Genomic DNA, 16,416 nt, shown 5'->3' with positions numbered 1-16,416 from the left:
AAATGATATAAAAGCTTCATAATAGCAGCTGGAATGCCTCCATTTCCATTCTCGTCCCATTCCCATCGCCCCGCCTAAAACAGCAACACAAATTTTCTGTCTTCACCCTCAGCGGCGCACAACAGAGTGACTGACGACTACCTGGCATGGCAGTGTATAGTGAATTATCTAAACAACATTTGCATATTGCAATTATTTCCTGGGGTTAATTAGCTGCAGTGGAGCGCACCGCCCTGCGAGACCAGCCTCCTGTCACCAACTCGCTTATGCACACAGACACACACGTACATAAATAAGTTAAATTTGTGCGTGTGCTTGTGTGTGTGCCAGGGCTGTCAGAAGAGTGTCCCAACTGCACACCTGTTGCCAGCATCCTTCAGCCATGACTGTCAAGGGAGCGTGAAGAAGTGTGCTGTTTGTGTGTTTACAGAGTGCACAGTAATCCATACTGTCCCCTCAGATGATATAAAATACAATTCTCCTCCCTAGATAGTCTCTACAACTGGCACTCTGCTGAGCTAATATGAACGGAGATGACATAAAAAAAACTAGATAAAGAAAACTCAACACCCGTTTCCAAAGTTCTGAAGTGTACGATAACCACATTATTAGGTACAATTGCACAACTGAAGATCCAATGCTTAAATTTCACTAACCGTACATAGTTAACCTGAAATCCTTTCCTGTTTGACAAAACAATCAGGCTACAATAATAATATAAACTACAATTAAAAAATAGCTTTGTGGCCCATGTCGAGTTTCCAAGTACTCTTACAAACCCACAAAAAGATCCAGATAAAATTGTTTACAAATGCAAAATCTGTTGCAGGTAAACAAATGACTATGAATCCAACAGATCACCCAATGTGTCAATGTAAACAATATGTTCATCATTGTCCGTCAATGAAAATGGCCTGTGGGCCTACATAACAACCTATGGAGGCATTTGATTGTATAACATCAGGATTTCATGTGTAAAGACTGCGATATATGCAACATTTATTGTTTGCAATCGTAGACTCCAGAGTTGGCAATCCTCTCTGGTGCAATAATTTGTAATTACTCAAAGTTTGTGATTAAAAGATGCAGCATATACTGCAAGATAAGACAGCTATATGAATGCAACCAAATCAAATGTGCCTGCAACGTACGTGTTCCCCACAATATGCGCTCAAACACTCACAGTTCCTCAAAAAGTAGTCTTGCCCAGTACATGTTCTATGTTTACTCACTGTAATGAGAAGCAGGGACAAAAGAGACGGAAGAGAGAGGAAGGTACTGCCGCCGGAATAACAGCCCACCAACGCCAACACAAACCCGGTGTCTAACCAACGCAGGAAACAATGAGTCTAACAACAACACACAACACACACTCAAACAAACACTTCAGACCTCCGTGCTACTCTTTCCACCTCCTCCTCTTCCGCCATCAAAACCAAACTGGACTAAAGGACATCTGACGAGGCACAGCCCTTGTGAAGCCAAAGCCTTGCGGACCAGAAAGAATGCAGAGGATCGGAGTTGGTCAAATTTGCTGCACTCAAAGTTTGCAGTGGGAGCCAGCAGTGTCAGGAAACAAATGTGTCCAAGCAAATAGTATGTAATGTAAATAATAATGAAAAAAAAAAAAAAAAAGTAAAGTAAAATATAGCATGCACGTAGCCACTTTGCCAACACTACTTCACGTTCGCCTACTGCTGGCACAACATCAGGAGCAACTGGAGGTTCAGTATCTTGCTCCAGGACACTTCTACATGGTCTCGAGGGCCAGGGATCGAACCCATAACCTCTGGGTTGGGAGACAACTACTCTACCACTGAACCATGCCACCTCTGTATAAATAGATAGAGCTTTAATAGCATTTTAAAATGCTAATACTACAAAAAGTGTTTCCATCAGGTGGTATGTTTCGGTCGATTGAAACCGGCTGCAAAATATTCATTTGCCCCATTGGGATGGCGGATGCTTTCGTATGCTTGTGGAGGGTGGAAAGAGTAATAACAATAAATAATCAACAAAAAAAAAATTACTTCTTGTTTACAAGTACTGTTAGCAGACTGCATTGTCACATGTATATTTCTCTGAATTGATAATAAATCCACCATCATACACCATGGTGAAAAACGCACTTTACAGAGACAAATCGTACTTTGCCAAAAAGTTGTCACAGTGAAATCAATATCCAAACAGTTAAATCTACAGTCCATTAACATCCCACTTTAGAGCAATTAATTATAACGTTATCTGTTGCGATTGAATAGAGATGTTAGCGTCGAACATATTAAAATGAAATGGGGATCCTGGATCTGATCTTGATTAAACGTCTGACCCATCATACAGTAAGCTAATTAAGTAGAAATAAGTTTAGGGGAGTTTTGGCCTTTATTAAAGACAGGGATTTTCTTTTTTAACTTTGATAACTTTTTTTTTCTTTTTTAAACAGATGTATGTGAATTGCGGTCCTAATGAAACGGGAACATCACAGAATGTAATGTAATGTAACCATAGGTTGCACACAAGTAAACAATACACGCAATCTCCTTGGATGTGATGAATTGGCCATCCAAGTTCCTGCATGATTCCTCCATTAGGCCACCTACTGAGAAACTCCACCAGAATCAGCAGGCCTTAAATGTTTTAATATGTCCTGATCAGCACAAGATATGATTGCAAGACGTGATTGCTTTCATTTAGCTTGATGATTAAACATTAAGTTAGTAAACTACATCACTGCGTATTTGCTAAGTGCAAAGAGGTTATCACTTGTCTTAATCTGGTCATGATTGCACACTGACACAATGCCAGAATGAAAATAAATGACACCTGTTTTTATCAGCATCCTGAATATTGTTTGGCACTTTCTGCTGGTATCAGTTTTGTTTTTGTTTACTTTAACGCTAAGACACATTGAGAGAGGATGGCTAGAAGCTGTCTGGGAGTCGATGTGTCTGCAAGAGGGGAAGAAAGGAAGGTATGAAGCAAATTAGCAGTAGAGATGTGAAAATGATGGCGGCATTGTGGGTAATTAACAGGTATAGTAGCTGTGGCAAATTGGGAATATAATGATGTCTGAGGGGGAAAAAAGAGTGCGGCAGACTAATAAGAAACGAGAAAACTGTGTGTGTGTGTGTATGTGTGTGCGCGTATATAGGTGTACTATTATTCTATACTTGACACTGTATACAGATGATGTTCTATGCAGTATAAGCAGAAGGAAGAGTAAGTGAAATGGGTGAGGAGGTGAAGGAAGGGTAAAAACTATAGCTAACGTGTCAGACCACGAGCAGATTAGCGTGCACAGACTATACAATAAAACAACATGACCTTGACGAGGTCATTCGGCTCTGACAATATTTGCCAGGACATTGTTTCAAATCAATAACTCATTAACAAAGTACAAAGGAAGTTGCTGTGGGTTTGTGAGATTCTTTATTAGAAAAGAGGGGCTGCGGGCCAGAAAGGTCATCGCCGTGACATCTCGGTGAGCCTCGCGCCGCCGCTCGGGTTGTCAGGTGAAATTACCGCCAGCCATTAATTGACATCAGGCAAAGGAGAGAGGGCAGGCAGACATGGCGGTGTTTGTTCCAGGATGACCCTGAGGTGTGCAATGCGTGTGTGTGGGTTTTTTCTTTTTCTTTTTCAGGTCAACGTGTATCCACAACAGGAGTGTGTGTGTGTGGAGATGGAGAGAGCTCAGTGGGTGGGGGGCAGCCAGGGAGGGCAGGATGGATGTTTGATGGTTGACCTAACTAGAAGATTGGGAGCAGGGAAGTGAGACCAGCTACACTGTTTCTGCCTTGAGCAAACGCACACACACACACAGGTACTAACACAAATACTTAAGCCTCATTTCCACCAAGCAGTATAATTTGTCTTAGCTCAGTAAAGTACCCATTTTTCACATTCCCATTGGCCAAAGTTCTGAAGGGTACTGACACAGCCTAAGGGGAAAAAGACATTTGCTTGGTTTTACCTGTATTAAAGTGGGTCGGGACTTAGCTATGGGACAAAGCGGGTCCCAGGGTGAGGCCGGTTCAGAAAGCCTGCTCTAGAACAGTGGTTCTCAACCTTTTACAGTGATGTAACTCCTGTGAAATATTTTACAATATTTCAAAATCAGTTTATTTCAAACAAAAGCAGAACCTACTTAAAAAAAAAATCTGAAAAATATTTACTAAATAATAATAATAATAACAATAATTAGAGCTGTCAAACTATTACATTTTTTAATCAGATTAATCACAGCTTAAAATTTTGATTAATAACGATTAATCGCTTATTTAAAAAGGCTTTTTTATCAACAATTTTTTGCCCGCCAAATTTAAAATGCACCTCTTATGTGTTAATTTTTTCGGCATTTCATGTTAAGAGGACGTCTCATCCTCCTGTTTTTCTAATCAGTTACATTACTTGCATAATTTAAAGTGGAAAAAAATGACCCATATAGTTTGACATGAACAAATATTCTCAATGTCACATGCAAACATTTATTAAATGCTTCACTTTAATGCATGTTATGTTTATTGTTCATACACAACCTGCGCTACCTTTAACGTAGCCATCCGCTGTCAAGCCAAAGGATCATCTGCAGTCAAAATTAATAGTGCGATTAATATGCGTTAATACATGATTAATGTGATATTTTTTTGCGATTAATTAATTAGTTAACGCTTTAACTTTGACAGCACTAACAATAATAAAAGAAGACTGACAACAGTACCGTCTGTCAACAGAATATTGTGCTTGGTGGGATAGAGGCAACTGCTATGATCAAGCTATTTTCTTGGATGGATGCTACTTTTCAAATATATTCTAAAATATATTGCCCATTCTTACGTCCTTGTAAGGTTGAGTTGAGTTGAATTACAATTTACAAAGGAAATCACATTCTTGGAAAAATGCATTAACATTTTTTTGTATGCTCTTCAGAAGATCATACTTTGCGTGTTCACGAGACTGTACTCTGCGTACTGAGAAACCGCCAGTGTCTCACTAATATGATGCCCTACTGTATACATATATGGATGTAGCTATGGGCAGAGTGAAAGTCGCAAGTCGGATTGGTGATGACTGTTGCAAATTGTAGTGGGATAGACTGAACTGAATAATACACAACTTGGTAGAAAAGTGGCTTTAGAAGTGTTTTGTACAACCTAATAGAGCTTCAACAGTGGATAATTAAAGTACAGTTTAAAAAAAAAGAAAAAAAGTCCTCCTCGTTGCAACACCACTGCCGTCACAAAGAGCCTGACGCAGACAAACAAAGGTCAAAGCTGTGACTCGATAATCACAGAAAAACACACAGCAGCAACACGGATGGTATACAGCCAATTTGTTCCTTTGAGCGAGCGGGTGTGCTGCCCTCAAGCCTTGGCTGTTGGCCTTTCATATGACCGCTTCCAGAGGTTAATCAAGTCCCAGCCTGTCCTTGGGTGTGCTGAGCCTTACCTGTTGGCATGATCACTGGTCAAAGGTCAAATAAATCCTGTCTGTATAATTACTTTGGGGGCATCTTTGGGTATGGTGACGAAAGAGACAAGGATTTAAAAAATATTTTGTCCTGTAGTGGGGGACGGGGAGGTCACATCATGTTGAATACAATTACTAGTGTGTGTACTCAAGTGTTGATGTCATTGTGTGAATTGTGAAGTCAAGAAAACAGAGTTCAGACACTAAACAAGGGACAGGACACATGTCTAACCTGTGTCACAGATGCACGGGGAATTGAGAGCAATTTTAAAAAGGGAAAGATTCTTGAAGTAATTCACTGAGAGTGCCCCACTCACATTAATTGTACAAGAAGGGAGGTGTGAAAATGTTGAGCATAATTGAATTTAACTATGGCGTTTAAGAAAAAAAACCCTCACCAGAATCCATATTTTCCATGGAATATAGACAGATTATGCCAAATGTATAATTGAAACGCAGAAGGATGTCATACATTTGATCTTCCCCCAGTCTCGATTATCAAGATCTGCCCTTGAAGCTGCGTTGACGCTGAATATAGTAGAGGGAAAAAGAACATAGGCTGCCGCAAACTGCCTTAAAATGTGATTGTCATATCTCCTAAGAGATGTGTGATACTACAAAAGAAAATCATAATAAATAGCAAGGAAAAAGAAACAGTTTTTATAAATATATAAGTGGTGCTTAAAGAAAGATGAAGTTTTTATTTAATTTTTTTTTCGGTCTTTCGGTGCTCTTTCCCCCCACCTTCTACTTTACCAGGGCCTGTTGGCCTAATCCCAGCCAGCCAGCCTTGGGTGAACTCTTTGGAAGCTTCTTAAGCCCATGAATGTGCCTTTTGTTCCTGCCATTCCTCCGCTTGGCTGACAGAAAATAGCTAACTGGATTACTGCTAAAATTCAGAGTAAAGTGAACTCCCAAACTTCTATATGGCATAGTGCTCAGAAAGCCCCCCCCGCCCCCCCCCCTGCCCCCTCACTCCTCATCAGCATCCCGCTTTCTATATCCTCCCATCCCTCCTTACTCCATCAAACATCCCCCTAAACATGGGCTGCTAGTGTGTGATCTGACGCAGGAGGAGAGAAGAGGGATTAGATAAGGTTGAGGGGTTGCAAACTATGGACCTAAGGCTAAAGAGTAGGAACCCTAAAAGCACTAAAGAACCTATTAATGGGTGTAAGGAAGCATATTCATCACTTCAGCTTTATTAGCAATGTGAGTGGTTCATTGAAGTTAAAAAAGGGACATTTCTGATCATACTTTCATAAATTCCATGCAAAATAGCCAAAGAGAAACAATTTTTTAATGCTTAAATTTGTTGTAACGAGAAGAGGTCTGTATTATAAACATTTGAGTGAGTGCGCTGTTGAATGGCTGTGTGCAGGTGGTCTTGGAGCTCAGCGGGAGTTAAGAGTGTGAGGTGTGGAGAACAAAAAGGTTTGTATGCGTGTGAATGCACGTGCCTCGGGTGGGTTCTGTTCAGAAAGATGAAAACAGGCCGGCTAAAGAGGTTTGATTTGATCCACCACCCACCCTGACTAACAGAGGTAAAAGAGGAGGCTGTGCGCACACGCACACACATACTTGCAGACAAAAGATTGAAGGAGGAGGGAAAAGAACTAAGATTTTTGATGATGTGCGCGTGCATGTGCGTGTGTAACTGCATATGTGTGACAGCTTACTCCAGGGCGGACGGAGGCAGAGCGGTGGCGAGCAAAGCGGCGCGGGAGGGGGCGTGCTTGGAGGAGGCAAGGTCAAACAAACTCACATCTTGCTGACTTTTGGGTCAAAGATCAAAATTCAAGGGTCAGCAACCTGTTCTGTCATTTATCTTTATCCTGAGCCCTGCAATCGTCATATTAAGGACACGTGCGTTAGGCCAGAAAATCTAAAACTCCTGTTGATATTTTTTTTTAATTAATTCATGTCTTCCACTTCAAAACATAAAAACATAAAATAAACGCCTCACCTCAAATAGTACATACTGTATGGCTGACTTGACTTGACTGCATGTCCTTGACATAAACAAATCTTACAAATATTGGGGTGTCTATTGACTCAGACCTAAATTTTAAAAGCCTCGAAGTTGTCTGATTATTAGCACGCTAGCCTTAAAATCTTCTGGGTCTTGGACCTTAGTATATACAAGACCTCTTTAAGTTCTCTAAGACTTCCGGACACCCTCAAGTCAAAAAATGTAAACTTAGTGTTTCCAGAACCAGAACCAAACAACGTGAAGTAGTTGCTATGCTCCTCAACTGTGGAGCAAACGTCATGAACATATGTTCAAAGTGTGGGTGAAATTAAATTTGGAGAGAAAACAATGTTCACTGCTTCTCTTTCGTAAATCCAAATGATTATTTCTGGTCTTCATCTTGCTTTTGTTTTGTGATTTTGACTTGATAATATACATCATTTGACATTTTATTGTTTTGTTTGACCTTTCCCATTTATCCTGTTTTTATTTTATTTTATTTTATTTTATTTTATTTTATTTTATTTTATTTCCATTGACTTGAAAATGATCTGGGGCCATATTCATAAATAATCCAAAATGGCCAAATTCTCGGAAAAATCTTAGATCAATGATGTTTTCTTAGAATTTCCTCTAAAAGCGAATTGAGTAGAGCCTAGTAAAGATAAAACCTATTCATGAGCGGATGATAAAATGGCCATGTGTGATGCATATAATATAAGACCATCAACATCAGTGTCATTTTTCTTAGCAAACAGCACGTCACCACGGCAACCGTGTTCGGCAAAATAAAATGCGTAACTGCTACTTTTCATCTTGAAAATCTTTAGAAACACCCACAGTTTTAAGACAATGTGATAAAGTCTACAAGATGAACTATTTAAAATGTGGCCTCAATAAAAGGCCAAAAATGGGGCCAAATGTGAAAGTAAATTCTTCTTGAGTTCTTAAGAATGTTCTGGAGTCACTCCTAAGCTAAGACTCCTTGCTAGGATTTTTTTTTATGTGGAGTTAGGAGCTCTCTGAGAAGCTTCTCAGAATTTTTAGGAATAACGGGCCCTAATGCTTTGGGTGTCCACGAAAAAGAAGAAGAAGACAAACACAACTGAGTAGCGTCCATAAAAAGAAAGATTGAGAGGGATGGAGGCCGTGATACAATACATAATAATATAGCTTATATATTATTATATTCTTTTATTCTATTGGAAAACATAGTTGATTTAAATTTAGTATCCTATGTGTGTGGAAAGGATGTTAAAAAAATATACGATTAGTTAAATGTCATTGTCGACAAAATTGAATGGAAGTAGCTTGTGATATCTTCTTAACTACCAAATCACTGTTTTATCAACTTTTGTCAATGTCTACATTTATAGAGTTGTAATCGAGAAAAACTTGTTTGACGACACTGCATTTCCAAGACATTACAGTCTGGAAAAAGTCACACAACAGCTGCATATTGTCTTTAGCTAAATGCATCTGATCCCGTCTGGCATGTATTATGCAAGCATGGGGGAGGCGAGACAAGTTCAACATCAAGATGTGAATCATTTTGCATCTGTCTGTAGGATACGGAAACATTGGTGGGTGGGAAAGTCTTAATATAATAACAATCCCTGTTTAAACTAAAGTAACAGAATTTTACAAGAAGTTCGATGGGAAGGGAAAGGGTGTGCCTTCACAGACACATACACACGCACGTCAACAAACATGCATCTTGGTCCCTTTAAGTGTGATTTCAAACATGAGGGTAACATACTGAAACACAGATTACCAGTCGCATAGAAATGAAACAAACATTTTCTGAACATAACATCTATTCAGCAATGTAATTTTACAGCTTCTGAAGGATTTAAGAGCTGACTTAGAGCCAGTCACAAGAAGGAGTCATGCCATATCGCCACAGACAAACTAGGCTAACAGCACATGCAATCTGCAAGAGTGAGGGAAAGTTTGGAGGGTGAAAGTTTTAGTATGTTAAGGTACTACACTAACTTGCGCAATAAATTACTGACAAGAGCACTTTCCTATTGTAGTTTTTCAGTCATAAAGTCACCATAATGTGATATGTTTTTCGTCAGTTTTAATGTTGTTGTTTTTTTCCTATGGCTGCACAATGTATCGCAAAAATATCGTCACAATAACGACACTTATTGATATAAATAAAATGATTACTTTCACATGGAATTGCATGCTTTTATCTGCCGACTTACTGGAGTACAATCAGATGCAACCTTAAATGTCCACCATTACTACCTAATACAACAGTATCAAGTTTTTTTTTTTTTTTTTTTTTTTTTTTTTTTTTTTTAATACTTAAATAACTTTATATCAACATCACACTACGAAACACCCATATCACATATTGTAAGTTTTTCCATAACCGTGCAGGCCTAATATTTATTTATTAACCGATACAAATGTCAACATAATGGTGAAACTCTAACACACAAGCTTGTGGAGAGTGTTGCTGCAGGCACAATGCCACTTTTTGTCTAAAAAAAAGTCTGCAACAATACACACATCATTTGAAAGAGCAAATGATTACTTAATTTTTATATATGCGACCCCAGCTCAAGAAAATGCTTTGCTAATGTCTAAATCACACCGTGACCTTGTTACTAAACTATAGCCGTAAAAAATAATAAAAAAATAAAAATAAAAACAAGGCTGTCTGGGTTTTATGAGCCAGCAAATAATAATTTTGGCTGTGGTAAAACAAAAGCAGTGTAGAACAATATTGCTTTATTTCACTCCAGCCTGGCCTCAATTATTCTGCACAATGGAAATACACTCATTAAAAGGGTAACTTCCTTTGTTTGACCACAGTGTGCGCCACACACGCGCGTGTATGCACATCTGTTAATATGTGTGTTTGTATGCAGTCGCTGTCACATGATAAGAATTTCGCAGTGCCTTTGCAGAGCGTGTGTTGGCGAGATAATAATCCCAGCGGTCAACAAAGACTGACCAGCCCGCCGTCATCGTGAAGAGGAACAGAGCAAGAGGGAACGAGGGAGAAAGAGGGCGAGAGGGAGGTAGCCATGTGGTTAACACTTGCTCACTGAGAGGCGACTGGAGCCCGGCCAACCTCTTCACACACAGGCTGACCACACAAGAGCCTCTCTTTCTCCTTCTGCTTCTCATCCTCCCTTCCTCCCGAGTTACTTAACATTTCCTCCCTTGCCTTCTCTGACGGACACCTCCCACTCCCCCGCCGTCCTTTGTCCCTTCCAGAGTTCCTCCCGCCGATTTTCCCACCTTCTTCCGCGACCCCAAAGCATCACCTATCATCTCTGTGCGTGATGCACATCTATCCCTCTCTTCCTGCCACCACGTCGCCACAAACGCGCCTCCCTCCTCCCTCCTCCTCAAAGGACAAATGACATACCCGTATGGGGATCCGCTCGGTCTCCGTCTCCTTCTGTGGGTTGCGGTACTTCTCGTAAAATTCTCTCCTCTTTTTGCCCTCCTTGTCGTCTTTGCGTTCCTTCTTCTCCACGGGTTCGTCCGACGGTTCGGTCGGAGAGGGCAGAGTGGACTCGGACGATTTCTCCACCTCCAGGTAGTTCTCATTCGGGTTGAGTACGATCACGCTATAGCCCTCCTAAAACAAGGGGAGACGATGTACATTAAATCCACTTCATTAGATTCGTGCCCAATTTTAGTTTGATTGACATTTTTCTATTTCTACTTATTCATCTTAAACAGTGCAGTATATAAAGATAATTGAAAAAATGCGTAGGCAATAACTCAATTTTATTTAAAACAACAATACAAAGTGCTGTACATGGAGTAAAAATCAGTCATGCAATAAAGACAGGTAAAACAAAATAACACAAAATAAATTAATATCACAAGAAGTGATAAGTGTATATGTAAATAATAATATCATTAATTAATAACACAAAATACAGCAGGCACCATAAAACACAAACAATTTCGAGTCTTGTGCCGAGTCAAAAGCCAAAGAATAAAGATGTGTTTTAGTGGAAAGAGAGGGAGGGGGATTGCCTAATATATAATGATTGATCGTTCCAAAGGGAAGGACGGCAACTGAATATAATATAATATAATATAATATAATATAATATAATATAATATAATATAACAAATAAATACTTAAAAAAATAATTACCATGTTGAGTGAAAAAAACAACACACAAATTGGTAAAATCAAAAGGAGTTATTTCATCAGAGTGTAAACACCATATTATATTGTATGATAAGCGTTTTTATATTGTGCTTTCTTTTGTCACATTTTTACCTGTTTGATATATTTTTCACTGTTAAATGTAAAATATTTATGTAAGAAAAAGGCACGATAATCGCAAAGTCAATAAACTGACAGACATGAATATCAGACTTAAATTGTCTGATAACTGTTAATAAATTTCAAACAGGAAAAAAACAAAACATTGCTGCAGGAGGTAAAAGTCTGAAATGTAAATGTACGATCAGATTCCACAACGGTGGTTTCAGTCAGCACTTAGTGACTCCAAAGGCCACATACCACTTAATATCAAACTCAATCGATCCCAGCATCACTCAGCAGCCTGCTGCTACATCCACACCCACGCTGATGTGTGACTTTTTGTGTAAATGTCTTCAAAATTAACTGATATGAAAAAGTGGAAATGGGAAATTAAATAAGTGTAGAAAAAAAAATGTCTTTTTTTTTTTCAATATGGCCCGTGTGGTGACTTCTTCAACTTTGCTAACATTTTTAATTAACTGTGTTTATTGTCCCGAGCACTCTGAGATTACAGCAGGAAATAGATCTTGTTTCACATAGGAGGTTCGCACACAACTGCTATTGTGAATACACATACAACCCCCACCAGACTCAACTGGACAGACACACTGTAGTTTACACTCTAATCGCACATTCCGAGGAGTATGGCAAGACAGAAAAATACCTTGAGGGGATGTGAGAGGGAATTAAGAGAGGTGGCATCGCTCAGCTTCCTCACTGCCTTCTCAAGGCGTCACACACGTCTCCTCTTCCTTAATAAGTGTTAACGCAATGTGTGTGTCCTCCCTGTGTGTCCCTTCTGCGCCCAGCTCCGTCAAACCTGCCACACACCCTTTCCCTTAGCACCTGCCGTCTGTTGACAACAGCACAATGACACATTCCCACTTATGCAGATGATCAAATTAAGACTGATTCGCACTCCTTTTCAAATTCATGTTATCTTTTACAGGACCTACTGCTACATTTTCTATAAGACGTGATCATATTCATAGCACAACTTTTATATTGTGATTTGGATATTGATGTGATTCAAAATGCAACAAATTTAAGCTTTTAGGAATGATTGCGACGATACTGGCCTGTACATGACGATAAAATATGTTCTACTTTGAAATAAGTAGATTCATCTAGTGGGTGATTTTTATGCAGGTATATTTTCAGTGATTAGTTTTGAGTCAAGTGAGGCTGTGTTGATAATAGAGGAGGATCTATTAGGGAGGTTAAATTTGGGCCAGCGACATTATCGAGACATTTTCACACAGGCAGCGTTGAAGACACCCGAGCGCACATGCCGACAGATGGATGACCAGATGAAAATGGGATCCGGCTTGAGCAAGGGAAGGAAAGACAGAGACATGCAGCTGAACTGGATCCACACCAGCTCTGTGGCACTGCCCACTGGTGGCAGCATGATAACATAGCCGAAGGGATCAGTTTACAAGGCAATGACTAAATATATGGACAAAAGAAATAAATAAATAAAATAAAATAAAATATGACAATTTAGAAGGGTTTTGCATGGACATGTACACCATTGAAATTTCTCAAAAAAAAATAAAAAATTCCTTTGCGTTTTACCTGAAATGCTTTGTTTTTATGTAATAGGCATAAAAAAAGAAAAAGGAAAAAAAAAGGTAGTTTGTGGAGTGTGTTGCAGATGTGAGGGCTAATGTATTTAGACTCACACAGGCAAAGTGAGTAGGGCTGAGTATCGATTCAGATTTCCAAAATTGATTGGATTCGATTCACAATGGCCCAATTCGATTTGATTCACATGGATTGATTTTTGATCTAAGGATTTCATGTAGTACTAATTTGTATCTTATATAAATTATTTATATTACATATATTTATAGCTTTTTAGATCATATTTAATTTTATTTTATTTAAATCATTGTAAATACAATTATAAATATTCTGAATTGTCTTAAAGTGCAAAAAGTTTGTTAAATTAAGAAGAAAATACTTTTAAATTCCTGTGAACAATAAATTTAAAAAATGTAAAATACAAGAAAATAGGCTTTTAGGTAAAATACTTTTTTCACATGAATTTACGGGAAAAAGACATATTAAAAGGATTGATTTATGGTTTTATGAATTGACATAGATTTGAATAATCATTTTTTTTTAAATCCAACAGGAATAGAGGGCGAGAATCCGTAGTGTACCTAATGTTTTGTCCAAGATGGCCGCCGCCCACAGTTTTTAAATTTTTTTGTGCTTAAATGTTGTACAAGTTGTTTTAAATTATAATATATCAACTGCATCATGGCATGGATGCATATGTGACTCTATTACCTTCTATCCAATTAACGGAATGTAAAATAAAAAAAATAAAAAAATAAAAAAAAAGGTCAGATTTAGACATGAGGACAAAACAGGCTAAATAAAAGCGCCAGAAGTGACAGTGTTGCGCGGGGGACAGACATAAAAACAAAACAAAACAGACATCACATCTCTCTGTTCCAGTATTACACTAATCCTGGTTTTCTCAGGGCAAAAGTTAATGGTCCAATCACACAGGTCCACGTGTTGGCTGGCTAACCTTAAGTGGCCTACAAGCAGGGTGAACCTTCAGTTCTCTAACCTTCGCCCTTCACTCATCAATAACCCTTCCCGCCCTTCAGCATTCTGATGCTAACCTCAAGTGGGCTGAGGAGCTTGTAGCTTCCGCCTAATGCCAACACTCGGTCTCGGCCTATAGCCTTTGCTTTGGATGGACTAACACACCTAAGTGAGCTAATATTAACCCTTTCAGTTGTGCAATCACCCAGAAGGACATCGCTGTAAAGGGAGTCGGTGTCGTTGGAGGGGCAGCGTCGCTATGCTCAACTTCTGTGTCAGAGACCATTATTAAATGACACTGAGATGTTTACGTTGACGCCGGGTCTGCTAGCTGCTAGGCAACTTGCTTACTCAGTTCTTGTCTATACGATTAAGTCAAAAATGTACAAAAACAAGGCACACATTCCACACAATCTCTCCCACAAGGCGAACAGTTCACTCCTTGTTTGGTGACAGGTAAATCCTCTGAAACTGTTCTAAAGTGAGGTCATTCAGCCCTTTGTGTTTTGTGCTAACTGTTAAGTCTTAGCCACATGAACACAAAGTCTGTCTAAATCTGATCTTTGTGTTGTGATGTGCTGTCAACGTCTGAATCTCAAACAAATGTGCGCCGCAAACCTGGGGTCAAACTGATTCTTATACGGCTAAATCTCCCTCACACATATTTTTAACATTTGGGTTGTGTTGCCTTTGTGCTAAACACACACTGTCCAAAAGAAAAAAACACACACACAGTCCTCTAGCGTTAGGTCAGTCCGGTCTTTTCTGCAGCAGTGTGCAGGCTGAGCCTCTTCCCATGCCCTGCGGGTGCCCCAGTGCCACCACCACACTGAGTCCCTGCCCCGGGGCCAGCGGTCAAGAGGGTTACCCCGACCCCACTATGGGAGGGAACCCCGACCTCAATCACCCTGCACTGGATGCTCCTTAGCGCTCCTTTGTCGGCCTGTCCCGCATCAGATAGCGAAACAAAGGCTGCCGCTGCTACGGAAACCGGCTTATATCATCACCGGGGAGAGACCTTTCCTTTCTCTATCATCACGACATCTTAGATCATTGGGAGTCTTTAAAAACAAGTAAAACAGTTGGATTTTTCAAAATGATACAAAAACATAGTGGAATCTGTGCTAAAAAATAGATATATTGCACAATACAGTAGCAGTGCAATGTTTTTTGATTAATCAACAAAAAATGCTCAGAATTTCAGATCTTCATCATAAATATTCTCTGATTTCTGTAGTCCTATATTAAGGTGACCTATTATCTTTGTTTTGAACCAAAATAAATCAATTAATCTTAGTTTGGAAAACAATGATCAACATTTTTGCCTACATAACTGGATCATAATTACTTTACAATTTAAATATTATATTTTCATCCGATATCTCAAGTAATAGAAAAAAATAATCAACAGATTAATCGATTACTAAAATAACTGTTGGCTGTAGCCCTACATTACAGCAATATAGTACTATTTGGGATAATAAATACGATGAGGCTGTTATAACTGCAATATGGAGACCCTTACGGTCTCCCTTTATGGTTCAATTGGATGCTTTTTACCCACTACAACCATGATGGCCACACATCATTATTTTCTCCTCTAGTTGAATTATTAGAAGTGTTTGAGTCTCTGTGTGGGTGATACCGCCCACACAATGGCGAGTAAATAAGATGCCCCCCACCCTCTTTTAAGACAGCAGCACATAGTTTTACCAGTGGCGCTGAAAACGAAATGAAATGTGTCTAATATGCGGGAGTGGCGAGCGAGGCGGCCGTAGCGAGAGGGTGTTTCATCTGTGCGAGCGGAGCTTAGCGCGGCTTTGATGTGAGGGCTCTCATGCAGTGAGCAGGGGGCTTTGGGCGAGGGCGAAAAGGACAGCACTTGACAGGTACAAAGCATGGCTGATAGGTGTCACGGATGAGGACAGTGGACGGGATGTTGTGTGAATTTTAAGCAACATGAATGGTCGTAGTGTAGAATGGAGACCTATAAATGGACCCCGACGCATTTGTCTACTGCCATCGCATGGTTTGCGGGTGTCCATTTAAATTGCCCTTTAGGTGGCGTTCCCTATTCTAATTTTGTCAAGAGGGTTTGTTGTTTGTGGTTCAGGGCAAGGGGCACTCCCTTTTCTCAAGCAGCTTTCACTTCCTT

The 16,416-nt window shown here is 39.5% G+C and overlaps 1 protein-coding gene across 4 annotated transcripts in view; it reads right to left on the bottom strand.

Moving 5' to 3' along the window:
- The window catches only part of arb2a (ARB2 cotranscriptional regulator A), a 157,677-nt gene that overhangs the window by 86,984 nt on the left and 54,277 nt on the right, over positions 1-16,416 (bottom strand). For all 4 annotated transcript variants that reach the window (XM_077522795.1, XM_077522796.1, XM_077522794.1 and 1 more), the window contains exon 7: positions 10,833-11,048. In XM_077522795.1, the coding sequence (XP_077378921.1) occupies positions 10,833-11,048 (216 nt within the window). The remainder of the gene's footprint in view (positions 1-10,832; positions 11,049-16,416) is intronic.

Source organism: Festucalex cinctus, chromosome 5 (assembly GCF_051991245.1).
Source record: "Festucalex cinctus isolate MCC-2025b chromosome 5, RoL_Fcin_1.0, whole genome shotgun sequence".
NCBI classification, from domain to species: domain Eukaryota; kingdom Metazoa; phylum Chordata; class Actinopteri; order Syngnathiformes; family Syngnathidae; genus Festucalex; species Festucalex cinctus.
This window is presented reverse-complemented; position numbering and strand designations above follow the sequence as displayed.